Below are 26,951 nucleotides of genomic sequence, written 5' to 3' on the forward strand. Positions count from 1 at the left end.
ACACAAAGGGTTGTGAATCTGTGGAATTCCCTGCCCAGTGAAGCAGTTGAGGCTCCCTCATTGAATGTTTTTAAGGCAAGGGTAGATAAGTATTTGAACAGTAAAGGAATTAAGGGTTATGGTGAGCGGGCCGGTAAGTGGAGCTGAGTCCATGAAAAGATCAGTCATGATCTTACTGAATGGTGGAGCAGGCTCGAAGGGTCAGATGGCCAACTCCTGTTCCTAGTTCTTATGTTCTGATGTTCTTAAGTTCCTTCACTGTCACTGGGTCAAACCTGGGACTCTCTCCCTAACGGCCCTAACGGCACTGTGGGTGTTCCTACACCACATGGACTGCAGCAGCTCAAGAAGGCAGCATGCTTGGCTCTGGGGCTCAGCGGGAAAGGGTAAAGGTTCAATAGGGGGACAGACAGGAGATTCTGTGGCTGCAAATGGGAGTCCGGGATGGTGTGTTGCCTCCCAGGTGCCAGGGTGAAGGATACCTCAGAATGATTGATAAGGTTTGATAAGGTCCCCCATGCAAGACTTCTTGAGAAGGTGAGAGGGCATGGGATCCAAGGGCCTTTGGCCTTGTGGATCCAAAATTGGCTTGCCTGCAGAAGGCAGAGAGTGGTTGTGGATGGGGCTTTTTCTGAATGGAGGTCAGTCACCAGCGGTGTGCCTCAAGGATCTGTTCTGGGACACTTGTTGTTTGTCATTTTCATAAATGACCTGGATGAGGAAGTGGAGGGATGGGTAAGTAAGTTCGCTGATGACACTAAGGTCGGTGGTGTTGTGGATGGTCTGGAAGGATGGCAAAAGTTGCAGCAGGACATAGATAGGATGCAGGACTGGGCGGAGAAGTGGCAGATGGACTTCAACGCGGATAAATGTGTAGTCGTCCATTTTGGCAGAACCAACGGGATGAACGAGTACACTATCAAGGGCAGAAGTCTGAGTAGTGTTGAAGAGCAGAAGGATCTAGGGGTCCGGGTCCACAGGACTCTTAAATCGGCCTCGCAGGTGGAGGAGGTGGTCAAGAAGGCGTATGGTGTACTGGCCTTCATTAATCGAGGGATTGAGTTTAGGAGTCGGGAGGTAATGCTGCAACTTTATAAGACCCTTGTCAGGCCCCATTTAGAGTATTGTGCGCAGTTCTGGTCGCCTCACTATAGGAAAGATGTAGAAGCTATTGAGAGGGTACAGAGGAGATTTACAAGGATGTTGCCTGGACTGGGAGGCATGCCTTATGAAGTTAGGTTGAGGGAGCTGGGACTCTTTTCCCTGGAGAGACGAAGGTTGAGAGGCGACCTGATAGAGGTTTACAAAATGTTGAGAGGAATAGATAGGGTGGACTCTCAGAGGCTATTTTCCCGGGTTGAAATGGTTGCTACGAGAGGACACAGATTTAAGGTGCAAGGAGGGAAGTTCAGAAGTGATGTTAGGGGTAAGTTTTTCACTCAGAGGGTGGTGAGTGAATGGAATCGGCTGCCGTCAGTGGTGGTGGAGGCGAACTCGCTGGGGTCTTTTAAAAGACTTCTGGATGAGTATATGGGGTTTAATGAGATTGAGGGTTATAGATAGGTCTGTAGGTTGGTAGGTGTTGATGTGATCGGCGCAACTCGTGGGCAGAAGGGCCTGTTTGTGCTGTAGTGTTCTATGTTCTATGTTCTATGATTGTAGCCAGAAGTCATTGTGCGCATTGGCACAGATGAGGTAAATAAAAGTAGTGATAAGATGATGAGGAGTGATTATAGAGAGCAAGACAAAAGGTTAAGAAGTAGGATCGCGAGGGTGGTAATCTCAGCATTACTTCCAGTGCCACATGCCAATGGGGATAAGGACAAGAGAATGTGGCAGAATTGGTGCAGGGGGCAGGGATTCAGATTCTCAGATCATTGGCATCTTTTCTGGGGCACAGATGACCTGTTTAAGTGACATCTGAACTGGAGGGTGACTAATATCCTGCGGGGTGAAGATTTGCTAGTTCTACAAGGGAGGGTTTAAATTAGATTGACAGGGAGTGGGATTCTCAGCAGCACGGAGCAAACGAGGTCCTGAAAGGAGATGCAGTACTCAGTAACAGCAAGCTGAACAGACATGATGGACAGGAGCGCGGGGAAAACCTGTGGATTACGTTCCTTCTAATACAGTGCAAGAGGGCTGACAGGCTGACAGTAATGAGATAGAGAATCTGGTGAACTGGTGCAGTGACAATAACCTGTCTCTCAATGTCAACAAAACAAAGTAGATTATCGTCTACTTCAGGAGGCATAAAGGAGAACATGCCTCTGTCTATGTCAACAGGGACCAAGTGGAAATGATCAAGAGCTTCACTCCTTCGATGTCCAGATCACCAACAACCTGTCCTGGTCCCCCCCATGCTGACACTATAGTTAAGAAAGCCCACAAATTCCTCTACGTTCTAAGAAGACTAAGGAAATTTGGCATGTCAGCTACGACTCTCACCAACCTTCACAGATACACCATAGAAAGCATTCTTTCTGGTTGTATCACAGCTTGGTATGGGCTCCTGCTCTGCTCAAGACCGCAAGGAACTACAAAAGGTCGTGAATGTAGCCCAATCCATCATGCAAACCAGCCTCCCATCCATTGACTCTGTCTACACTTCCCACTGCCTGGGCAAGGCAGCCAGTGTAACTGAAGACCCCATGTACTCTGGACATTCTCTCCTTCAACCTTTTCTGTCGGGAAAAAGATACAAAAGTCTGAGGTCATGGACCAACCGACTCAAGGACAGCTTCTTCCCTGCTGCTGTCAGACTTGATCTCATTGAATGGCGGGGCAGGCTCGAAGGGCTAGATGGCCTACTCCTGCTCCTATTTCTTATGTTCTTATAATTATGTTCTTATGTTCTTTCTCTACATCCTAGCTATGACTGTAACACTACATTCTGCACTCTCTCCTTTCCTTCTCTATGAACGGTATGTTTTGCCTATAAAGCATGCAAGAAACAATACTTTTCACTGTGTGTTTATACATGTGACAAAAATAAATCAAATCAAATCCAAATCTCTATAAGGCTGATGAACTCAGCATGGATAGATATGTGTGATTGGAATGTTATAGCCATAACTGAAACATCACTAAGAGAGGGACAGAGTCGCAGCTTAGTGTTCCAGGGTACAGATACTTCAGATGGGACAGAGGTGGAGGAAAGAGAGGAAGGGGAGTTGCGTTTTTGATTAAGGAGAATAATAAGGAGGCAGTGGTCAGAGATTAAATAACCGAGGGATCATACAGCGAGGCTTTGAAGGTGGAACGAAGAACAAAGAAAAAGAACAAAGAACAAGACATCACAGGAACAGGCCCTTCAGCCCTCCAAGCCTGCTTGTGTTCCTAACTAGACCATCCGTTTGTATCCCCCTATTCCCAGTCTGTTCATGTGGCTTTCTAGACAAGTCTTAAATGATCTTAACGTGTCTGCCTCAACCACCTTGATTGGTAGTGCATTCCAGGCCCCCACCACCCTCTGGGTAAAATACGTCCCCCGCATACCTGTATTGAACCTTGCGCCCCCCCCCACCCCCTTACTTTGAACTTGTGACCCCTTGTGTTTGTCTTCTCTGACCTGGGAAAAAGCTTCCAACTGTTCACCCTATTTCCGCCCTTCATAATTTTATAAACTTCTATTAGGTCGCCCCTCAACCTCCAAAAGATCTAGGAAGGGGATGGTGACCTGAATGGGGTTGTGCTGTTAGTCCCCAAATAGTCAATGGGAGTTAGAAGAACAATTTGCAGGGAGACTGGGGAGACTTGCAGGAGTAATAGGGTTGACATATTCGGGGATTTAAATTTTCCGAACATCGACTGGGACTGCCATAGTGTTAAGGGTTTAGATGGGATGGAATTTGTTCAGCAGTATGTGGAGGGTCCTACTGGGGAAAGGGCAAAACTTGACCTACTCTTAGCGTGCTTATCCCAGTCCAATGCCGGCATCTCCACATCGTGGCTACTCTTGGGAAACAGGGCAGAGCAAGTGACTGAGGTGATGGTGTGGGACCAGTGATCGTGGCTCAATTAATTTTAAAATAGTTCTGGAAAGGGACAAAACTGGTCCACGGGTGCAAGTTCAAAACTGGGGCAAGGTGAATTTTGACGGAATTGGACAGGACCTTGCAACAGTTGATTGGAGTAGCTTGTTTGAGGGCTCAGGGACCTCCAGCAAGTGGGAGTGAAATAGCTAGAGTTTGAGGTCCATATGTTCCTGTTAGGGTGAAGGGCAAGGCTGGCAGGAGGAGGGAACCTTGGATGAGAAAACATATTGAGGTTTTGGCCAGGAAAAAGGAGGCATGGCCCATGTACAAACAGCTGGAAGCAAGGGATTCCCTGGAGGTATACAGGGGATACAGGAATATACTCAAGAAGGAAATTAGCAGGGCAAAAAAGGGACATGAAGTAGCTTTGGCTGAGAGGATTAAGGTGAATTTAAATGGATTCTTTAAGTATATTGAAGGAAAACGAATAACTAGACAGAGAATAGGACCCCTCAAGGACCAAAGTGGACACATCCAATGATAACATTGATTGGTCATGCTAAATTGACCCGAGTGTTAGGGGAATTAGCAGGGTAAATGTGTGGGGTGATGGGAATAGGGCCTGGATGCGATTGTTGTTGGTACAGACTCGATGGGCTGAATGGCCTCCTCCTGTACTTTTGGGATTCTATCTGGGTGGAACCTCAGGAGATGGTCAAGGTTCTCAATGAATATTTCTCCTCTGTGTTTACTGCGGAGAAAGACATGAAGATTTGGGAACCTGGGAAAGTCAGTGGTGATACACTGGGGACAGTTCACATTGCAGTAGAGGAGGTGATGGACATACTGAAATGTATGAAGGTGGATAAATCTCCTGGTCCTGACCAGGTATGTCCAAGAACACTGAGTGAGGCTAGAGGAGAAATTGTGGGGAGTCCTGGCTGAGATATTTGCATCACCATTAGCCACAGATGAGGTACCAGAAGACTGGAAGGTAGCAAACATTGTGCCCTTATTTAAGAAGGGCTGCAAAGAAAAACAAGGGAATCATAGACCGGTAAGCCTAACATCTGTGGTGAGTAAACTACTGGAGAGGATTCTGAGGAATAAGATATACAGGCATTTGGAAAGACAGGGTTTGATTATGAATAGTCAGCATGGCTTTGTACATGGGAGATCATGCCGTACAAATTTGTTAGAGTTCTTTGATGAAGTGTCCAGGAGGGTTGATGAGAGCAGGATGATAGATGTAGCCTAATATGGATTTCAATAAGGTCTTTGATAAAGTTCCACATGGTAGGCTGTTCTGGAAGATCACATGGAATCCAGGGAGAGCTGGCAAATTGGATATACAATTGGCTCGATGGTAAGATGATGTGGAGATGCTGGCATTGGACTGGGGTGAACACAGTAAGAAGCCTCACAACACCAGGTTAAAGTCCAACAAGTTTATTTGACAGTAAACCCACAAGCTTTCGGAATTAATGGGAACCTTTTTACACAGAGGGTGGTACGTGTGTGGAATGAGCTGCTGGAGGAAGTGGTTGAGGCAGGGACATGGACAACATTTAAAAGGCATTTGGACAGATACATGGATAGGAAGGGTTGAGAGGGATATGGGCCAAATGCCGGCAAATGGTAGTGGACATGCTGAGGTGTTAATTTTGGTCAGCACAGACCAGTTTGGGCCGAAGGGCCTGTCGCCATGCCGGAGATTCTATGATTCTCTGAAGGCAGCTCAGCACCACCCTCCTGAAGGGGTGATTCGGGATCGCCTAGCCGGCGATGCTGAAATTACCTGAATGAATATCAGAAAATTGCAAATTAAAATTTCAGTGTTTGGTGGACTTAAAATAACCGGCTGCAGAAAACGGCTGCTGAGATATTTCCGCTTGCCGTGTCAGTGTGTGGGTTAACCCAGTTTAAATAGGTCGGTACATCCCAAGCTCCAAAATGATTCATTTGCTGATTACAGCAAGGATGCTTCCCGTAGTGTACACACCAGTCACTGTGACAGTTCCACTGTCATGACTGAACATTAACTGAGTGCACTTACCTCCCGCACTGTCGCTCTAATAGGGAGCTCATTGTGGAGAGACACCAACGAGAGACCCCCCCCCAGTGCCCCTGACACGGAGGGTACCGACTCAGCACTCCTTCCTCGGAGGAGACAGTGAGTTCAAATCCCATCCCCACGACCTTTCTCCAATGCTGCCTTTGCTCTCGTCTGCTCTCTCTCTCTCTCTTTCTCTCTCTCTCTCGAGCGGACGTGCTACTGGGAGAACAGGAGAGTGTCTCCATCAAATCTAACGGTCACTCAACACCACAAAACACATTGGTATCAACGCAAACCGCGGCAGACCACTGCAGGCAATGGTGTGCCTCAGGGATCAGTGCTGGGCCCACTGTTGTTTGTCATTTCCATTAATGATTTGGATGAGCATTTAGTAGGCATGGTCAGTAAGTTTGTAGACGACACCACTGATGAGAGTGCAGAATGTAGTGTTACAGTCATAGCTAGAGTGTAGAGAAAGATCAACTCAATACGAGGCAAGTCCTTTCAAAAGTCTGATTGCAACAGGGAAGAAATTGTTCTTGAGTTGGTAGGTACGCAACCTCAGGGTTTTGTATTATTCTCTCAACGGAAGGAGGTGGAAGAGAGCGTGTCCTTGATTATGCTGGCTGCTTTTCTGAGGCAGTGGAAAGTTTTGAGAGAGTCAGTGGAAAAGAGGCTGGTTTGTGTGATGGATTGGGCTTAGTTCACGACCTTTTGTAGTTACTTGCGGTCTTGGGCGGAGCAGGAGCCCATACCAAGCTGTGATACAGCCAGAAAGAATGCTTTCTATGGTGCACCTGTAAAAGTTGGTGAGAAAGTAGAGGTGTTGGTGGGCTCTCTTAACTATAGTGTTGGCATGGGGGGACCAGGACAGGTTGTTGGTGATCTGGACACCTAGAAACTTGAAGCTCTCAACTCTTTCCACTTCATCCCCATTGATGTGGACAGCGGCATGTTCTCCTTTACACTTCCTGAAGCCGATGACAATTTCCTTCATTTTGTTGACATTGAGGGAGAGATTATTGTCACTGCACCAGTTCACCGGAGAGTCACATATTGGCTGCAAAATGCATTGGGCTTGGGGTGCTGAGGGTGTGCGTGATGCCAGAACAATGTAGGTTCATTTCTTTACATCATTACCCTCCAGCAGCCAGTTTGACAACCATGCTTCAGGAACCTTGGTCAGAGGCAGTGATCAGTGTGAGGTAACAGAGACAGGAGAGAAAACAGATGAGCAAGAAAGTTCCAGCATGTAAAAGAAGGTAAAAAAAGTACTCGCATTTACATAGTCATGAAAGGTGCTATCAGACATCTCAAAGCATCCAATAGGACTAGGGGGCACAGCCTCAAGATAAAGGGGGGGGCGGTTTAGAACGGAGTTGAGGAGGAACTTCTTTACTCAAAGGGTGGTGAATCTCTGGAATTCTCTGCCCGTTGAAGTGGTGGAGGCTGCCTCGCTAAATATTTTTAAGACGCGGGTTGATGGGTTTTTGATAAGAGAGGGGATTAAGGGTTATGGGGAGAAAGCGGGGAAGTGGAACTGAGCAGCGACAGATCAGCCATGATCTTATTGAATGGCGGGGCAGGCTCGAAGGGCTAGATGGCCTACTCCTGCTCCTATTTCTTCTGTTCTTATGTCGAAATGCAGGTCATAGCTGGGGTGTAGAGAAAGATCAACTTAATATGAGGTAAGTCCATTGAAAAGTGATGGCAGCAGAGAAATTGTTCTTGAGTTGGTTGGTACGTGACCTCAGCCTTGTGTATTATTCTCTCAACGGAATGAGGTGGAAGAGAGAATGTCTGGTGTGTGTGTGGGGGTGTTTGATTGTGCTGGCTGCTTTTCTGAGGCAGTAGAAAGTTTTGAGAGTGGGTGGGAGGCTGGTTTGCGGGATGAACTGGGCTTTGTTCACCACCCAAAGAATCAATCTCCCACATACAGCAATGTGATCTTGACCAGTCCTTGTGTGGTTAATATTTGCTTGTCAGGTTGATAGAGGAATGAATCTTGACCAGGACGTCCATCACTGAACCATTATGGTGCAGAAGGAGGCCGTTTGGCCCTTCACATCTGCACTAGCTCTTCAAATGAACATTATGATTTGGTTCCATTCCCCATCCCTTTCCCCACATCCCTGCACATCGCCTCCATCCAAATAATCATCTCTATTGAACCTGCCTCCACCACACTTCCAAGCAGTACACTGCAGATCCCAAACCACTCACTGTGTGATAAAGGTTTTCTCACTTCGTATTTGCCCCAGGAAAACTCTCCTACCCGCCATCGAAATGGTGCCACAAAATCTTTAATATCCACTTGAGCAAACAAATGGACAGGCTGTGGGGGAGGGAGCTGGTGGGGGGGGGGGGGGGTGGTTGTGCCTCGGTTTAACATCTCATCCAGAGGACGGCACCCCCAACAGTGCAGCACTCCCTCACTACCCCACAGGAAGGTCAGCCTTGCTCTTTACGTCCAACTCTCTGGAGTGGGAATTGAACTTGGTGCCTTGGCATTCTGAACTGGGTGTGCCACCAAAACAGAGCCAGGGCTAAGATTTGAAAGCAGACCATGACACCTCAGATTGAAGTGTTTGGACAATTCTGTTGTCCTTGCTGACCCTCTCAACTCATCTCTGATGGCATAGGATTCCCCAGATGAGCACAGCCCACCTGCACATCTTCCGGTCTTTGTGACGGCTATTCGACCACAGGGGGCTGTGCCTGAATGTGCGAATGCGTTGCATGTGAGGTTTCCAGCTGGGTGTGATTTAATTTACATAAATACAAGATGATGCATTTTGGGAGATTGAACCAGCAGAGGACTTAATGGTAGGGTGTTGGGGAGAGCTACAGAACAAAGAGATCTAGGGGTACGTGTTCAGAGCTCCTTGAAAATGGAGTCACAGGTGGACAGAGTGGTGAAGAAGACATTCAGCATGCTTGGTTTCATTGGTCAGAACGTTGAATACAGGAGTTGGAACGTCTTGTTGAAGTTGTACAAGACTTATTTGATAAGGCCATGCTTGGAATACAGTTCTGGTCACCCTATTATAGAAAGGATATTATTAAACTGGAAAGAGTGCAGAAAAGATGAACTAGGATGTGACTGGGACTTGATGGTTTGAGTTCTAAGGAGAGGCTGGATAGACTGGGACTTTTTTCTATGGAGGGTGGAAGACTGAAGAGTGATCTTATAGAGGTCGATAAAAGAATGAGGGGCACAGATCAGCGAGATAGTCAATATCTTTTCCCAAAGGTAGGGGAGTCTAAAACCAGAGGGCATAGGTTTAAGGTGAGAGGGGAGAGATACAAAAGGGTCCAGAGGGGCAATTTTTTCGCACACAGGGTGGTGAGTGTCTGGAACAAACTGCCAGAGGTCGGAGTAGAGGCGGGTACAGTTTTGTCTTTGAAAAAGTGTTTAGGCTATTACATGGATGAGATGGGTATCGAAGGATATGGGCCAAATACGAGCAATTGGGACTCGCTTAGGGGGTTAAAAAAAAGGGTGGCATGGACAAATTGGGCCGAAGAGCCTGTTTACATAAGAACATAAGAAATAGGAGCAGGAGTAGGCCATCTAGCCCTTCAAGCCTGCCCCGCCATTCAATAAGATCATGGCTGATCTGTCGTGCCTCAGTTCCACATTCCCGCCCTCTCCCCATAACCCTTAATCCCTTCGTTTATCAAAAACCCATCAACCTGCATCTTAAAAATATTTAGCGAGGCAGCCTCCACCACTTCAACGGGCAGAGAATTCCAGAGGTTCACCACCCTTTGAGCGAAGAAGTTCCTCCTCAACTCCGTTCTAAACCGCCCCCCCTTTATCTTGAGGCTGTGCCCCCTTGCCCTACTGTCCTTTCTGAGCGGGAAGAGTCTCTCCATCTCTATCCTATCCATCCCATTCATCATCTTATACGTCTCAATGAGATCTCCTCTCATTCTTCTAAACTCTAATGAGTACAAGCCTAGTTTATTCAGCCTCTCCTCATAGCTTAACCCCCTCAACTCCGGTATCAGCCTAGTAAACCTCCTCTGCACTCCCTCCAAGGCCAAAATATCCTTGCATAAGTGCGGCACCAAAACTGTACACAGTACTCCAGCTGTGGCCTCACCAATGCCCTATACAGCCGCAGCAAGACCTCCCTACTTTTATATTCAATCCCCCTTGCTATGAAGGCCAGCATCCCATTCGCCTTCCTGACCACCTGCTGCACCTGCAGGTTGGGTTTTTGCAACTCATGCACAAGGACCCCGAGGTCCCTCTGCATCGTCGCCTGCTGCAGTTTTTTGCCATGTAAGTAATAGTCCTTCCTACCATTATTCCTACCAAAGTGGACCACCTCGCACTTGCCAACATTAAATTCCATTTGCCAGTTCCTGGCCCATTCGCCCAGCCTATCTAGATCCTTCTGCAGACTCTCCACACCCTCCGCGCAATTTGCCGTTCCACCAATCTTGGTGTCATCAGCAAATTTTGACACCCTACACTCGGTTCCCCCCTCCAGATCATCTATATAAATGGTAAATAGCTGAGGCCCCAGCACCGACCCCTGGGGCACTCCACTAGTCACCATCCACCAATCCGAATAGCACCCATTGACCCCCACTCTCTGCCTCCTATTTGACAACCAATCCTCTATCCACGCTAACACCCGACCCCCAACTCCATGCCCCCTGACCTTCTGCAATAACCTCTTGTGAGGCACCTTGTCAAACGTCTTCTGAAAATCAAGAAAGACCACATCCACCGGCTCTTCTCTATCCACCGCCCTAGACACGTCCTCATAGAACTCCAATAAATTTGTCAGACACGACTTCCATCCTGTAAACCTCTATGACTCAATGCCACCACAAAATTGAAGTGTTTTGGACAATTCTGTTCTTCTTGCTGCTCCTCACCTGTGACATAGGATTCCCCAGATGAGCAATGCCCACCTGCACATCTCCCAGCCTTGGTGATGGCTATTCGACCACAGGGGGAGGCTGTGCCTGAATGTTGAATGTGACGATTCTGGCTGGGACTGGCGAAGCAGGAGTAGGAGAATGTATCACTCCTAGCCCACCATCGCCCAGCTCTCTCTCCCCACCCTCCACCCCATCATCTTTGACCTCATTGTCACCGCCATTTCCCAGTGCTGAGGCCAACGCCAGGGGAGATGGAACAGAGTCTCTGCTTGCCTATTGCCTCAGTGTCTGCTGGCAACTCGGCAACTTGAGGCGGGGTGGGGGGGTGGGGGGGTGGGGTGGGGGGTGTGGGGGGGGGGGGTGGGGGGGGGTGTGGGGGGGTGGGGTGTGGAGGTGTGGGAGTGGGGGTGGAGTGTGGGGGGGGTGGGGGTGGGGTGTGGGGGGGGTGGGGTGGGGGTGTGGGAGGGGGGTGGGGGGTGGGGGGTGGGGGTGGGGTGGGGGGTGTGGGGGGGGGGTGTGGGGGGGTGTGTGAGGGTGGGTGGAGGGTGTGGGAGGGGGATTGGGAGGAGGGGTGGGGTGGGGTGTGGGAGGGAGGTGGGGGTGGGGGGTGTGGGAGGGTGATGTGGGGGGGTGGGGGTGTGGGAGGGGGGTGGGGGTGGGGGGTGTGGGAGGGGGGTGTGGGGGGGGTGGGGGTGTGGGAGGGGGGTGGGGAGGGTGGGAGGGGGGTGTGGGGGGGTGGGGGGTGGGGGTGGGCTGTGGGAGGGGGATTGGGAGGAGGGGCGGGGGTGGGGGGTGTGGGAGGGGGGTGTGGGGGGGTGTGGGTGTGGGAGGGGGGTGGGGGTGGGGTGGGCGGGTGGGGGGAGTGCGGTGGGGGGGTGGGGGGGTGGTGGGAGGGGTGGTCGGGGGGGGGGTGGATCTTGGTTTCCCAAGGCCGCTGAAAGTAAATAACTTGGCCATTAGACTGAAACCGAGAAGCTCTAAAAGGGGAAACTGCCCCAGGCGCCAAGTTCATCTTTGGCTTTGTCGTGGATTGATTTAAAAAACCTCGTGTTGGTACCGGCTGGAACTGACTAAATTCGCCTTCAGTGCTTTTATCGGCACTGTGAATAAAAGACATGTGAAACACCTTGTTCAGCAAAAGGGGCTTTAAACGGATTTTTTTAAATATAAATTCAGACAAATCATTGGCAGAATAGAAGACTTCAAAGGGGTTGCTATTTCTGCCCAGCTGAGTGCACACTGAGCCCATTGGAGGGGACACAGATGAAAGCACCAATTTCGTCCAGGGAAGCAGTGTTAAAATAAATTGCTTGAGTGAGCAATTGCTCCTTTGAAGGTTTTCTGCCTGGAGTTTAATGTGGGGAGAACGGCAGGCAGAGCTGAACTCCTCCTCAGAAAGAGATCCTTCCCTCGGTTAGCACTGACCCATAAGACATTGGAGCAGAATTAGGCCACTCAGCCCATCGAGTCTGCTCCGCCATTCAATCATGGCTGATATTTTTTTCACCTCGTTGTCCTGCCTTTTCCCCATAACCCCTGATCCCCTTATTAATCAAGAACCTATCTATCTCTGTCTTCAGGACACTCAATGGTCTGGCCTCCACAGCCTTCTGCGGCAAAGAGTTCCACAGATTCACCGCTCCCTGGCTGAAGAAATTCCTCCTCATCTCTGTTTTAAAGGGTTGTTCCTTTAGCCTGAGGTTGTGCTCTCTGTTTCTAGTTTTTCCTACGAGTGGAAACATCCTCTCCACAGCCACTCTGTCCAGGCCTCGCAGTATCCTGTCAGTTTCAATAAGATCCCCCCGTCATTCTTCTAAACTCCAACGAGTCCAGACCCAGAGTCCTCAACCATTCCTCATACGACAAGCTCTTCATTCCAGGGATCATTCTTGTGAACCTCCTCCCGACCCTTTCCAAAGCCAGCACATCCTTCCTTAGATATGGGGCCCAGAACTGCTCACAGTTCTCCAAATGGAGACTGACCAGGGCCTTATACAGCCTCAGAAGTACACCCCTGTTGAACCATTAACCGGTAGTCCAATGCCTGTTTTTTGGACCCAGAACTGGTAAAAAAAAATACCCGCAGACTTGACTTGTTATTCTGAATCCCCAGCAACCTATGTTGTCAATGTTATCTGAATAACTCACCACCAGCTTTGCAGGGGCAATTATGTCAGAATGGCCAACAAATATTGGCTTTGGAAATGACACACCCGAGGTGTGGAGTTGCTGACGTTGGACTGGGGTGGGCACAGTAAGAAATCTCACAACGCGAGGTTAAAGTCCAACAGGTTTATTTGGCAGCACGAGCTTTTGGAACGCTGCCCCTTCATCAGGTGAGTGAGGAGATGTGTTCACAAACACAAACTCAATTACAAGATAATGATTGAAATGCGAGTCTTTACAGGTAATCAAGTTTTTACAGGTACAGACAATGTGAGTGGAGAGAGGGTTAAGCACAGGTTAAAGAGATGTGTATTGTCTCCAGCTGGGACAGTTAGTGAGATTTTGCAAGCCCAGGCAAGTCGTGGGGGTTACAGATAGTGTGACATGAACCCAAGATCCCGGCCGAGGCTGTCCTCATGTGTGTTGAACTTGGCTATCAGTTTCTGCTCAGCGACTCTGCGCTGTCGTGTGTCGTGAAAGCCACCTTGGAGAACACTGATCTGAATATCAGAGGCTGAATGCCCATGACTGCTGAAGTGTTCCCCAACAGGAAGAGAACACTCTTGCATGGTAATTGTTGGTCCTTAACCCTCTCTTCACTCCCATTGTCTGTACCTGAAAATTGATGACCTGTTAAGACTCGCATTCCAACCATTATCCTGCAATTGAGTTTGTGTTGATATACAAACTGTTTGTGAGCACAACCCTTCACTCACCTGATGAAGGAGTGACACTCCGAAAGCTCATGCTACCAAATAAACCTGTTGGACTTGAACCTGGTGTTGTGAGACTTCTTACTGTGCTCACAACCAAACAATGGATCCATCAACCAACGCAGGAGAAGTCAATGAACTGGGTTATTACCCCCATTGCTGTTTGTGGGAGCTTACTGTGTGAAAATTGACTGCATTACTGACATGATAGCAGTGAACGATTTCTGAAAACAGAATGTACCTCATTGCCTGCCAAGCATTTTGGGATGTTCGGAGGTTGGGAACTTGCGAGCGACTCAGGGCCTCGGATCAGTTTTTGGCATAATTCTGTCTCTTGTTTCCCCCGCCATGCAGGGAGTGACATGACCCCAAACTACATTGACGCGACTGACATCGTTGTGGCTCCGTGGTGCACGTGTAGTGGCAGCGGGAACCAGAATGAGGAATGTGACAAGTTTCTAAACTACTTCAAAGCCAACATCTGCCTCAGTAAGTCTTGCAATGCACACGGGCTGGAAGAACGTGCTTCCTTTGTCAGTATGTGTTCTCACCTGCAACCTCCGCTCGTCTGAGGTCCAAATCTTCCATGAGATGTGAAAGCAGCTGGTGGCAATGCCTCAGGCATTTATCTTTCAACACATGAACAGCAATGAGAAATGATTGTAAGCATATTTGTGCCTCAATGTTGGTGTCACACAGATCTTTGATCCTTCTTGAAAGCCTTGTGACTTGGACAATGAAAGGCTGAGTCGCAGCGGGGGAAGGCTGGTGTTATCTGTGGCTCAGTTGGCAGCAGCCTTGCCCCGAGTCAAAAGATCAGTGGGTGGCGCAGTGGTCAGCATCGCTGCTTCACAGCACCAGGGACCAGGGTTCAATTCCAGCCTTAGGTCACTGTCTGTGTGGAGTTTGCATGTTCTCCCCGTGTCTGCGTGGGTTTCCTCCTAGTGCTCTGGTTTCCTCCCACACTCCAAAGATGTGTGGGTTAGGTTGATTGGCCATGATAAATTGACCCTTTGTGCCAGGGGGTTAGTAGGGTAAATATATGGGTTGCAGGAGTAGGGCCTGGGTGGGATTGTGGTCAGCACATACTCGATGGGCCAAGTGGCCTGCTTCTGGACTGTAAGGATTCTTCTTAAGTCCCCCCCAAGGGAGTTGAGCAAATGATTGAGGTCAACACTCCAGTTTGTACAGTTGAAGGCTCCACCTTTGGAATTCCCATGGCAATGTTTATAAGAGTGTGGAGAGTCTGCAGAAGGATCTCGATAGGCTGGGCGAATGGGCCAGGAACTGGCAAATGGAATTTAATGTTGGCAAGTGCGAGGTGGTCCACTTTGGTAGGAATAATGGTAGGAAGGACTATTACTTACGTGGCGAAAAACTGCAGCAGGCGACGGTGCAGAGGGACCTCGGGGTCCTTGTGCATGAGTCGCAAAAACCCAGCTTGCAGGTGCAGCAGGTGGTCAGGAAGGCGAATGGGATGCTGGCCTTCATAGCGAGGGGGATTGAATATAAAAGTAGGGAGGTCTTGCTGCAGCTGTATAGGGCATTGGTGAGGCCGCAGCTGGAGTACTGTGTGCAGTTTTTTACGCAAGGATATTTTGGCCTTGGAGGGAGTGCAGAGGAGGTTTACTAGGCTGATACCGGAGTTGAGGGGGTTGAGCTATGAGGAGAGGCTGAATAAACTAGGCTTGTACTCGTTAGAGTTTAGAAGAATGAGGAGAGGTCTCATTGAGACGTATAAGATGATGAATGGGATGGATAGGATAGAGGTGGAGAGACTCTTCCCACTCAGAAAAGACAGTAGGACTAGGGGGCATAGCCTCAAGATAAAGGGGGGGCGGTTTAGAACGGAGTTGAGGAGGAACTTCTTCACTCAAAGGGTGGTGAATCTCTGGAATTCTCTGCCTGTTGAGGTGGTGGAGGCTGCCTCACTAAATATTTTTAAGACGCGGGTTGATGGGTTTTTGATAAGCGAGGGGATTAAGGGTTATGGGGAGAGGGCGGGAATGTGGAACCGAGGCACGACAGATCAGCCATGATCTTATTGAATGGCGGGGCAGGCTCGAAGGGCTAGATGGCCTACTCCTGCTCCTATTTCTTATGTTCTTATGTTCTTAAAGGATTTGGGAAGTTCTTCCAGGTATCCTGGCCATGATTTATCCCTCAATCAAAATGATTTAAAAAAAAGCCCCAGATAATCTGGTCATTGCCATGTGGCTGTTAGTGAGAGTTTGCTGTGTTCAAAGTGGCTGCTACATTTCCCAACTGAAGAACACTGGCCACCTTTCCAAACCATCTCATGTATTGTAAACCACTTTGGGATGTCCTGCGGTGGCACTATCGAAATGCAGCTTCCCGTTGAATTCCGACAGGACTGGAGGAGGCCATTCGGCCCATCGAGTCTGTGCTGCCTCAGAGCACTTTGCCCAGGCCACCTTCCCCACCCAATTCCTGTAACCCTGCGCATTTATCATGCCCCATCCACGTTACTGGCACATCTTTGCAGAGTGCGGAAATTTAGCACGGCCAGTCCTTCCCTCCCTTGTGTCAGGTTAAACTGGCAGTATTGTCACATCGAACTGTCCAGGGTGGTCTGGGGCCTGCGGTCAGATTCGGAACATAAATTGTGCCTGTGTTCTCTCCACGACGGAGATCTCAGCACCGCACCTGATCCCTGAATTCTTATCTTCATTCATTCTTCAATGAGAGGTGGCCCAGCACTTTATGTCCATCCCTAATTGCCCTTGAACTGAGTGGCTTGCTGGCCCATCTCAGAGGGGCAGTTCAGAGTCAACCACCATGAACAAAGAACAAAGAAAATTACAGCACAGGAACAGGCCCTTCAGCCCTCCAAGTCTGCACTGACCACACTGCCCGACTGAACTAAAACCCCCCTACTTTTCCGGGGACCATATCCCTCTATTCCCATCCTATTCATGTATTTGTCCAGACGCCCCTTAAAAATCACTCCTGTATCCGTTTCCACTACCTCCCCTGGCAATTGCTTTGTGTGGTTGAAGTCACATATATCATAGAATCCTACAGTGCAGAAGGAGGCCATTCGGCCCATTGTGCCTTCACCGACCACAATCCTACCCAGACCCTATCCACACATTAACCCGTGCATTTAGGCTAGCTAGTCCCCCTGACATTCAGGGGCAACTTAGCATGGCTAGTACCTCACCTGCACATCTTTGGATTGTGGGAGGAAACCAGATGCAGACATGGGAAGAACGTGCAAACTCCACACAGACAGCGACCCAAGCCGGGATGCTGGCCTTCGTAGTGAGGGGGATTGAATATAAAAGTAGGGAGGTCTTGCTGCGGCTGTACAGGGCACTGGTGAGGCCGCAGCTGGAGCACTGTGTGCAGTTTTGGTCGCCGCACTTACGCAAGGATATTTTGGCCTTGGAGGGAGTGCAGAGGAGGTTTACTAGGCTGATACCGGAGTTGAGGGGGTTGAACTATGAGGAGAGGCTGAATAAACTAGGCTTGTACTCGTTAGAGTTTAGAAGAATGAGGGGAGATCTCATTGAGACGTATAAGATGATGAATGGGATGGATAGGATAGAGGTGGAGAGACTCTTCCCGCTCAGAAAGGATAGTAGGACTAGAGGGCACAGCCTCAAGATAAAGGGGGGGCGGTTTAGAACGGAGTTGAGGAGGAACTTCTTCACTCAAAGGGTGGTGAATCTCTGGAATTCTCTGCCCGTTGAGGTGGTGGAGGCTGCCTCGCTAAATATATTTAAGACGCGGGTTGATGGGTTTTTGATAAGCGAGGGGATTAAGGGTTATGGGGAGAGGGCGGGAATGTGGAACTGATCCACGACAGATCAGCCATGATCTTATTGAATGGCGGGGCAGGCTCGAGGGGCTAGATGGCCTACTCCTGCTCCTATTTCTTATGTTCTTAAACCCGGATCCCTGGCACTGTGAGGCAGCAGTGCTGGCCACCGTGCCACCCCAGTGGCCCCTGTAGACCAGACTGGGGAAGGTCAGCAGATTTCCTTCCTTGGAGGACAGTAGTGAACCAGATAGTTTAGTGCAATAAGCGACAAGGGATTTGGCTCTGTGAAGAGGGAGTGCTGCACAAATGCAAATTGTCATTGGTGCAGGAGCAATAAAACAATGGTCTTCTATCCATTCATCTTTCATTTGGATAGTCAGAAGCTTTTTCCCAGGGTGGAAGAGTCAATTACTAGGGGGCACAGGTTGAAGGTGCGAGGGGCAAGGTTTAAGGGAGATGTACGAGGCAGATTTTTTACACAGAAGGTGGTGGGTGCCTAGAACTCGCTGCCGGGGGAAGCAGATATGATAGTGAGTCTTGAGGGGCGTTTGGACAAACACATGAATAGGATGGGAATAGAGGGATACAGAACCCGGAAGGGTAGGGGCTTTTAGTTAAGTCGAGCAGCATGGTCGGTGCAGGCTGGGAGGGGCCGAATGGCCTGTTCCTCCACTGTAATTTTCTTTGTCCTTTGTTCCTCGATCGTCCGATGATGGGCCAACACAGGCATTTCAGGAAAGCATCATCAGATGTATGTGAATGAGTCAAGTTCACAAGTGAAACACGTGGAGCTCGGGAATGGCTTTACTCTTTCCAAAGGTGTTTTCTCTTCCTTTCCCTCAGGAAATGCGATGCAGGCTTTTGGGAATGGTACGGACGTGAATATGTGGAAAAACAGTTTGCCCACACTGGCCACGTCGCTGCTGAAGACGGAGCAGACCGTTGAGGGTGCGCAACCAGCTCAACCTTCTGACCACATTAAGGAGATCACCACAGCCGACGATGCCAGCATTTTCACCCTGTGTTCTGATCTGCAGGTACGACTCTGGACTCGTTGGAGTTCAGCAGGATGGGGGGGGGAATCTCACTGAAACTTACAGGATACCGCGAGGCCTGGATAGAGTAGACGTGGAGAGGATGTTTCCACGAGTAGGAAACACTAGAACCAGAGGGCACAACCTCAGGCTAAAGGGACGATCCTTTAAAACAGAGATGAGGAGGAATTTCTTCAGCCGGAGAGTGGTGGAACTCTTTGCCGCACAAGGCAGTGGAGGCCAGGTCATTGATTGTCTTTAAGACAGAGATAGATAGATTATTGATTACTAAGGGGATCAGGGGTTCTGGGAAAAAGGCAGGAAAATGGGGATGAGAAAAAATATCAGCCATGATTGAATGGTGGAGCAGACTCGATGGGCCGAGTGGCCTAATTCTGCTCCTATGTCTTATGGTGTAACTCCTTCTGCCCAAATCTAGAAAGGAGAATGGTGGCAGCCTTCCGAGAACTCAGAGAGCTGTGGCAGGGGCACACATTGACCTAAAGAGGCTAAGCATCAGCAGATCTGAGAGAGGAGCAGTTGCTGTCATTGAGGTTTCCAGCATGGAAACAGGCCCTTGGGCCCAACTTGTCCATGCCGCTCCATTCTTTTAAAGCCCCCCTGAGCTAATCCCAATTGCCTGCATTTGACCCATATCCCTCTATACCCATCTTCCCCTCTGTCATTGGCTCCAGTGCACCCAGATTTTCTGCTCCCCAGTCCCGCAAGGTTCTTGCAACGAGACGTTGGGAAATCTTTTATTGCTTCCTGAGAAGTGGCTGCTGCCAGCGAGGCCCAGAAATTATTTCCCATCCCGAACCACCTCTTGAGAAGCTGACGGTGAACCATCTCCTTGGACCGCTGTGGCCCATGAGGTGTAGGTACACCCACAGCGCTCTTAGGGAGGGAGTTCCAGGATTTTTGACAGGTTATTTGAGAAGGATGATGTTCACTGGAGTGAAGAAGAGTGAGAGGGGATCTCATAGAAACGTACAAAACTCTAACAGGGTTCGACAGGGTGGATTCAGAAACAATGTTCCTGATGGTGGGGGGAGTCCAGAACTGGGGGTCATAGTTTGAGGATAAGGGATAAACCTTGTAGCGCTTGTGGAAATCTGGATTTTTAATTCGCTGATCAGCCTTGGTCAAAATGAATGGTGAAGCGGGCTGGAAAGGCCAAATGGCCTCCTCCTGCTTCGAGTTTCTGACACGGGATTCATGGGATTGTGGATGATGCAGCAGGCCATTCGGTCCATTGTCACGGTGCTGGCTCTTTGAAAGAGCGATTCACCACTCTCCTGCTCTTTCCCCGTCCGCTGGCCATACAGTGAACCCCCGCCGATTGCGGGAGATCAGTTCCCCTGAACTCGAGCGCACAGCAAACCTGCAGACGCACAGACAGCTCTTCCCCCAGCCCCCGTGAGAACAACGTGGGAATGGCATCTTAAACCACGGATGGCAAAGCCCTGGAGCCGTGGGCTGTACGGGTAGAGGGGAGTTCTGGAATGATGGGTGCTCAAGAGATCAGAATTAGAGGAGCACAAAGATCGCGGAGGATTTGGCCCGGTGGGGGGTGTGGGGTGGTGGTGGTGGTGGTGGGGGCAGAAGTCACAGGGACGGAGAGAGGCAAGGTCACGGATGGGCTTGCATGTGAGAGTGGCAATATTAAAACTCAAGCACCCCAATTCATAGGAGCCAACATTGGTCAGTGAGTAAGGGGGGGCTGATGAGAGAGTTACCACTCGCCTTGTTCATTCCCATCCATCAATAAAATCAACCACCTGAATGAGTCATGGATTTCCATATATAAAACTGGCGTTGCCCCTGGAATGTTTAAATTCTGCAAATGGTTTGTTTTGGGTGGTGGAGCTCAGTCAGCTACTGTGACCAGATATCCATTCATATTTCTGGCCCCTTAACTGCAGTTTTCCGAGTGCTTTTTTATAAAGTAACCCTTGACGAGACCCACTCTGTATTTCCTCTTCCATTTCATTTGATGCATTTTTATTGCCACAATATAAAAATTCAAAAAGCTTCCTTGATTACAGCTACTTAAACACACTTGCATCTAACGGGAATGGATGATGGCTGTAAATGAGTTACAGCCACTAAGACTCAAATTATCTTGATATGTGGGTTCACCTCTGAATTAACATTCTGCTTATTTACTCTCTCAACACCAGGTTCAAGTCCAACAGGTTTATTTGGTAGCACAAACTTTCGGAGTGCTGCCCCTTCATCAGGTGAGTGCAGGATTTATTTCACAAACGGGGCACAGATAGACACAGACTCAAGTACAGGATAATGGTTGGAATGTGAGTCTTTACAGGTAATCAAGTCTTTACAGGTACAGATAATGTGAGTGGAGGGAGCGTTAAGCACAGGTTAAAGAGATGTGTATTGTCCCCAGACAGGACAGTTAGTGAGATTTTGTAAGCCCAGGCAAGTCATGGGGGTGATAGATAGTGTGACATGAACCCAAGATCCTGGTTGAGGCTGTCCTCGTGTGCGGAACTTGGCTATCAGTCTCTGCTCAGCGACTCTGCGCTGTCGTGTGTTGTGAAGGCCACCTTGGAGAACGCTTACCCAAAGATCAGAGGCCGAATGCCCGTGATCGCTGAAGTGTTCTCCAACAGGAAGAGAACACCCTTGCCTGGTGATTGTCGAGCGGTGTCCATTCACTTGTTGTAAAGACTTGATTACCTGTAAGAACCCTCATTCCATCCATTATCCTGTAATTGAGTTTGTGTCCATATATGCCCTGTTTGTGAAACAAATCCTGCACTCACCTTATGAAGGAGCAGCACTCCGAAAGCTCGTGCAACCAAATAAACCTCTTGGACTTGAACCTGGTGTTGTGAGACTACTTACTGTGTCTGCCCCAATCCAATGCCATCATCTCCACATCATGATTATTTTCTCAGGCTGAGACACATTTTGTGTTCGGCCACACAAAGAGCCAGGAAGTCGAGGCATTCAGCTCCTCGAGCCCTCTCTGCCACTTGATAAGAGCAAGCTTGACCTTCTACACCAACTAACTTTCCTGTCTGTTTCCCATATCCCTCGATTCCCATCCTGCCCAAAAATCTCATGATCTCTGTCTTGGATGACGGAACACCCACAGCTCTCTGGGCAGAGAGCTCCAAAGATTCACAACCCTCTTTGTGAAGGAGTTTCTCCTCATCTCAGTCCCTGGGTCACTGATTCAGGCAGTGCTGGCTCTTGTTTAGCTCCACATACATCCTGTTACCTTGCTTTCACACTGCCCTGACCATAAGCCAGCAAAACTCAACCATGCAGAGGAAGCCATTTGGCCCATTCTGTCCACTCAGCCCCTTCCCTCCCACCTCCCACTCCCCCAGCTCTGTCTCCATAGCCCTGCGCATTTACCATGGCCAATTCACTCAATCTGCACATCTTTGGACTGTTGTAGGGGGAGGAACTGGAGCATCTGGAGGAAACTTAATCGGACATGGGGAGAGCATGCAAACTTCACACAGAGACCCAAGCCGGGAATCAAACCATTGACATCTGCTTTAGTCTTTAATACAATCACTGACATTTCCTTTATCCATCCTTGAAGCCAGCCTATCCCTGAAGTACCAATTTGATCCAGCTGTTCCTCTTGCTTACTTGAGAAAGGATATACTGGCACTGGAGGGGGTGCAGAGGAGATTCACTTGGTTGAATCCAGAGTTGAGGGGGTTGGCTTATGAGGAGAGACTGAGGAGACTGGGGCTATACTCATTGGAGTTGAAAAGAATGAGGGGAGATCTTATAGAAACTATAAGATTATGAAGGGAATAGACAAGATAGAAGCAGGGAAGTTGTTTCCACTGGCGGGTGAAACTGGAACTCGGGGGCATAGCCTCAAAATAAGGGGGAGCAGATTTAGGACTGAGTTGAGGAGGAACTTCTTCACTCAAAGGGTTGTGAATCTGTGGAATTCCCTGCCCAGTGAAGCAGTTGAGGCTCCCTCATTGAATGTTTTTAAGGCAAGGATAGGTAAATTTTTGAACAGTAAAGGAATTAAGGGTTATGGTGAGCAGGTGGGTCAGTGGAGCTGAGTCCATGAAAAGATCAGCCATGATCTTATTGAATGGCGGAGCAGGCTCGAGGGGCCAGATGGCCGACTCCTGCTCCTAGTTCTTATGTTCTCATCGTCTTAACTGCATAAAACCCATCACATTTCAACCGCTCTTCAAAGCCCTGAAGAGGAGTCACATGGACTCAAAATGTTCGCTGTTTTTCTGTCTTCATGGATGCTGCCAGGATACTGAGTTTTTATTCCAGATCTCCAGCATCTGCAAGTCTTTTGCTTTTTGTTACCTGTAGTCCCAATGATGGGATATCAGCTTCTTGGCATCTATCCTGCTCTGAAAGTGCGCACCCCTCAATTTCTAAACGCCAGAGATTCTGGAACCATGGGGCAGCACCGTGGCACAGTGATTAGCACTGCTGCCTCACAGCACCAGGGACCCAGGTTTGATTCCCGGCTTGGGTCACTGCCCGTGTGGAGTTTGCACATTCTCCCCATGCCTGCGTGCGTTTCCTCCGGATGCTCCGGTTTCCTCTCTCAGTCTGAAAGATGTGCCGGTTAGGGTGCATTGGCCCGAACTGGTGCCAGAATGTGGCGACTAGGGGAATTTCACGGTAACTTCATTGTGGCGTTAATGTGAGCCTTACTTGTGAGGAACAAATGAACTTTACTTTAACCATTCTGCTCAGTCTAAGGAACTTGGCAGGATGTCTGTGCGCAGCTTGCGAACAGCAATTGGGAATGACATTGGGCACATCCTTGCGTCCAATGTCAAGATTGCGTCCATGGTGGTGGAACCTGCGCGCTTATCTGTTTTAGAACTCAATAGAAATACCAAAGCGATGAGAGGAGAAAGAGAGGCCGGTCATGATAGATGTGGATAGGCCAGGTGAGCAGGGCAGCTTGTTAACCTGTGCCCCAGGCCACTGGTGATCAGAACAAAGACAATTACAGCACAGGAACAGGTCCTTCGGCCCTCCAAGCCTGCACCGACCATGCTGCCCGACTGAACTAAAACCTCCTACTCTTCCGGGGACCATACCCCTCTGTTCCCATCCTATTCATGTACTTGTCCAGACGCCCCTTAAAAGTCACTACCTTATCCGCTTTCACTACCTCCCCCGGCAGCGAGTTCCAGGCACCCACCACCCTCTGTGTAAAAAAAATCTGCCTCACACATCTCCTTTAAACCTTGCCCCTCACACCTTAACCCTGTGCCCCCCTAGTAATTGACTCTTCCACCCTGGGAGGAAAGGGAAGATCAGACATGGTTTTGTTGAAGACCAGGACAGGCCCCGAGGGGGCTGAATGGTCTGACCCATCATCCTGGGTGTTCTTGAGCTAGCATGGACAAGATGGGCTGAATGGCCTCCTTCTGTGCTGTAACTTTTCCGTTGTTCTAGAGTTTCTTAACTTCTTAATGAGATTGTTCATTTTAAAGTTCTTAGATAGTCACAGAGGTTTACAGCATGGAAACAGACCCTTCAGCCCAACTTGTCCATTTTTTTAAACCCCGAGGCTCGTCCCACTTGCCTGTATTTGGCCCACATCCCTCTGTACCCATCTTATCCACGTAACTGTCGAAATGCTTTTTAAAAGACAAATTTGGACCCGACTACTACCTCTGGCAGCTTGTTCCAGACACTCACCACCCTCTGTGTGAAAAAATTGCCCTTCTGGACACTTTTGTATCTCTCCCCTCTCACCTTAAACCTCGGCCCTCTAGTTTTAGACTCCCCTACCTTTGGGAAAAGATATTGACCATCCAGCTGATCTGTGCCCCTCATTATTTCATAGACCTCTATAAGAGGTCTATGAAATAATGAACACCCACTACATTGCAGTGTGGGCAATTCCAATCAGTTGTGTTCAGGAAGATTTAATACTCTACCAGACAAAACAACAACAATGAATTTGCATTCAGGTAGCACCCTTGCCCAGAGTAGGATGTTCTGAGTCCAGTCTGCTGGTGCAGCAGAACCTGGGGCCAGCTGTCTGTCACACACACTTCACTGGGAAGGCAGCGCAATACAAGGTCAGGGAAAAGCTTTTCTCTTTTGGAAAGATTTCTATTTTTAAGATTCACTTGCGACAGAGAGGCGACACCTGAAGGACATGCATCAGATGGAGCTGGACAGCTCCAGGACACAGGTTGTGAGTGGCCCCTCAGTAGGTGCACTGCCAGGCACAGTGCAGGTCCTGCCCTCTTTTCATCATAGAATCCCTACAGTGCAGAAGGAGGCCACACAGCCCATCAAGCCTTCAGCACAGCCCCAGCCAGGCCCTATACCCATAACCCTTCATATTTACGCTGTTAACTTCCCTGATACAAGGGTTAATTTAGCATCGCCAATCAGCCGAAGCCACAAATCTTTGGACTGGAGCACCAGAAGGAAACCCACGCAGACACGGGGACAATGTGTGGACTCCGCACAGACAGTGACCCCAAGCCGGGAATCGAACCTGGGTCCCCAGCTTTCTGAGGCAGCAGTGCTAACCACCGTGTCACCAGACTGGGGGTTCAGGGTGGTTACTGTGGGTGTTCAGACTGGGGGTTCAGGGTGGTTACTGTGGGTCACAGACTGGGGGTTCAGGGTGGTTATTGTGGGTCACAGACTGGGGGTTCAGGGTGGTTACGGTGGGTGTTCAGTCTGGGGGTTCAGGGTGTTACTGTGGGTAATCAGACTGGGGGTTCAGGATGGTTATTGTGGGTCACAGACTGGGGGTTCAGGGTGGTTATTGTGGGTCACAGACTTGGGGTTCAGGGTGGTTCCTGTGGGTGTTCAGACTCGGGGTTCAGGGGGTTACTTGGGGTTCAGGGGGGTTACAGTGGGTAATCAGATTGGGGGTTCAGGGTGTTACTGGGGGTTCAGGGTGGTTACTGTGAGTCACAGAGTGGGGGTTCCGGGTGGTTACTGTGGGTAATCAGTCTGGGGATTCAGAGTGTTACTCTGGATCACAGACTGCAGGTTCAGGGGGGTTACTGTGGGTAATCAGTCTGTGGATTCAGAGTGTTACTCTGGATCACAGACTGCAGGTTCAGGGGGGTTACTGTGGGTAATCAGATTGGGGGTTCAGGGTGTTACTGTGGGTCACAGACTGGGGGTTCAGGGTGGTTACTGTGGGTCACAGACTGGGGGTTCAGGGTGTTACTGTGGGTCACAGACTGGGGGTTCGGGGTGGTTACTGTGGGTCACAGATTGGGGGTTCGGGGGGTTACTGTGGGTGATCGGACTGGGGGTTCAGGGTGTTACTGTGGGTCACAGACTGGGGGTTTGGGGGGGGTTACTGTGGGTCACAGACTGGGGGTTCGGGAGAGTTACTGTGGGTCACAGACTGGGGGTTCGGGGGAGTTACTGTGGGTCACAGACTGGGGGTTCAGGGGGGTTACTGTGGGTCACAGACTGGGGGTTCGGGGGGGTTACTGTGGGTCACAGACTGGGGGTTCAGGGGGGTTACTGTGGGTAGTCAGAATGGAGGTTCGGGGGGTTACTGTGGGTCACAGACTGGGGGTTCGGGGGAGTTACTGTGGGTCACAGACTGGGGGTTCAGGGGGGTTACTGTGGGTCACAGACTGGGGGTTCAGGGGGGTTACTGTGGGTAGTCAGACTGGAGGTTCGGGGGGTTACTGTGGGTCACAGACTGGGGGTTCAGTGCGGTTACTGTGGGTCAGACTGGGGGTTCAGGGGGGTTACTGGAGGTTCAGCGGGGTTACTGTGGGTAATCAGGCTGGGGGTTCAGTGGGGTTACTGTGGGTAATCAGACTGGGGGGTTCAGGGTGTTGACACAAACATTTCTCTGACAGTGCAGCACTCCCTCAGTACTGACCCTCTGACAGTGTGGCACTCCCTCAGCACTGACCCTCTGACAGTGCGGCACTTCCTCAGCACTGACCCTCTGACAGTGCAGCACTCCCTCAGCACTGACCCTCTGACAGTGCAGCACTCCCTCAGCACTGACCCTCTGACAGTGCGGCACTCCCTCAGCACTGACCCTCTGACAGTGCGGCACTCCCTCAGTACTGACCCTCTGACAGTGCGGCGCTCCCTCAGCACTGACCCTCTGACGGTGCGGCACTCCCTCAGCACTGACCCTCTGACGGTGCGGCACTCCCTCAGCACTGACCCTCTGGCGGTGCGGCACTCCCTCAGCACTGACCCTCTGACGGTGCGGCACTCCCTCAGCACTGACCCTCTGACAGTGCGGCACTCCCTCAGCACTGACCCATTGGACAGATCTCCTGATCCTGGTGAACACAGAGGAGATCTGGTTGGGTC

At 49.8% G+C, this 26,951-nt stretch overlaps 1 protein-coding gene across 1 annotated transcript in view; it reads left to right on the top strand.

The window, feature by feature from the left end:
• LOC145361154 (GDNF family receptor alpha-2-like) overlaps positions 1–26,951 on the top strand; it is a 255,756-nt gene that overhangs the window by 215,434 nt on the left and 13,371 nt on the right. Inside the window, exons 6-7 of the mRNA XM_080216781.1 lie at positions 14,169–14,303; positions 18,445–18,638. Of these exons, the coding sequence (XP_080072907.1) occupies positions 14,169–14,303; positions 18,445–18,638 (329 nt within the window). The remainder of the gene's footprint in view (positions 1–14,168; positions 14,304–18,444; positions 18,639–26,951) is intronic.

This window comes from Carcharhinus amblyrhynchos, chromosome 34 (assembly GCF_965287045.1).
Source record: "Carcharhinus amblyrhynchos chromosome 34, sCarAmb.v2.hapA, whole genome shotgun sequence".
In the NCBI taxonomy this organism is placed as follows: Eukaryota; Metazoa; Chordata; class Chondrichthyes; order Carcharhiniformes; family Carcharhinidae; genus Carcharhinus; species Carcharhinus amblyrhynchos.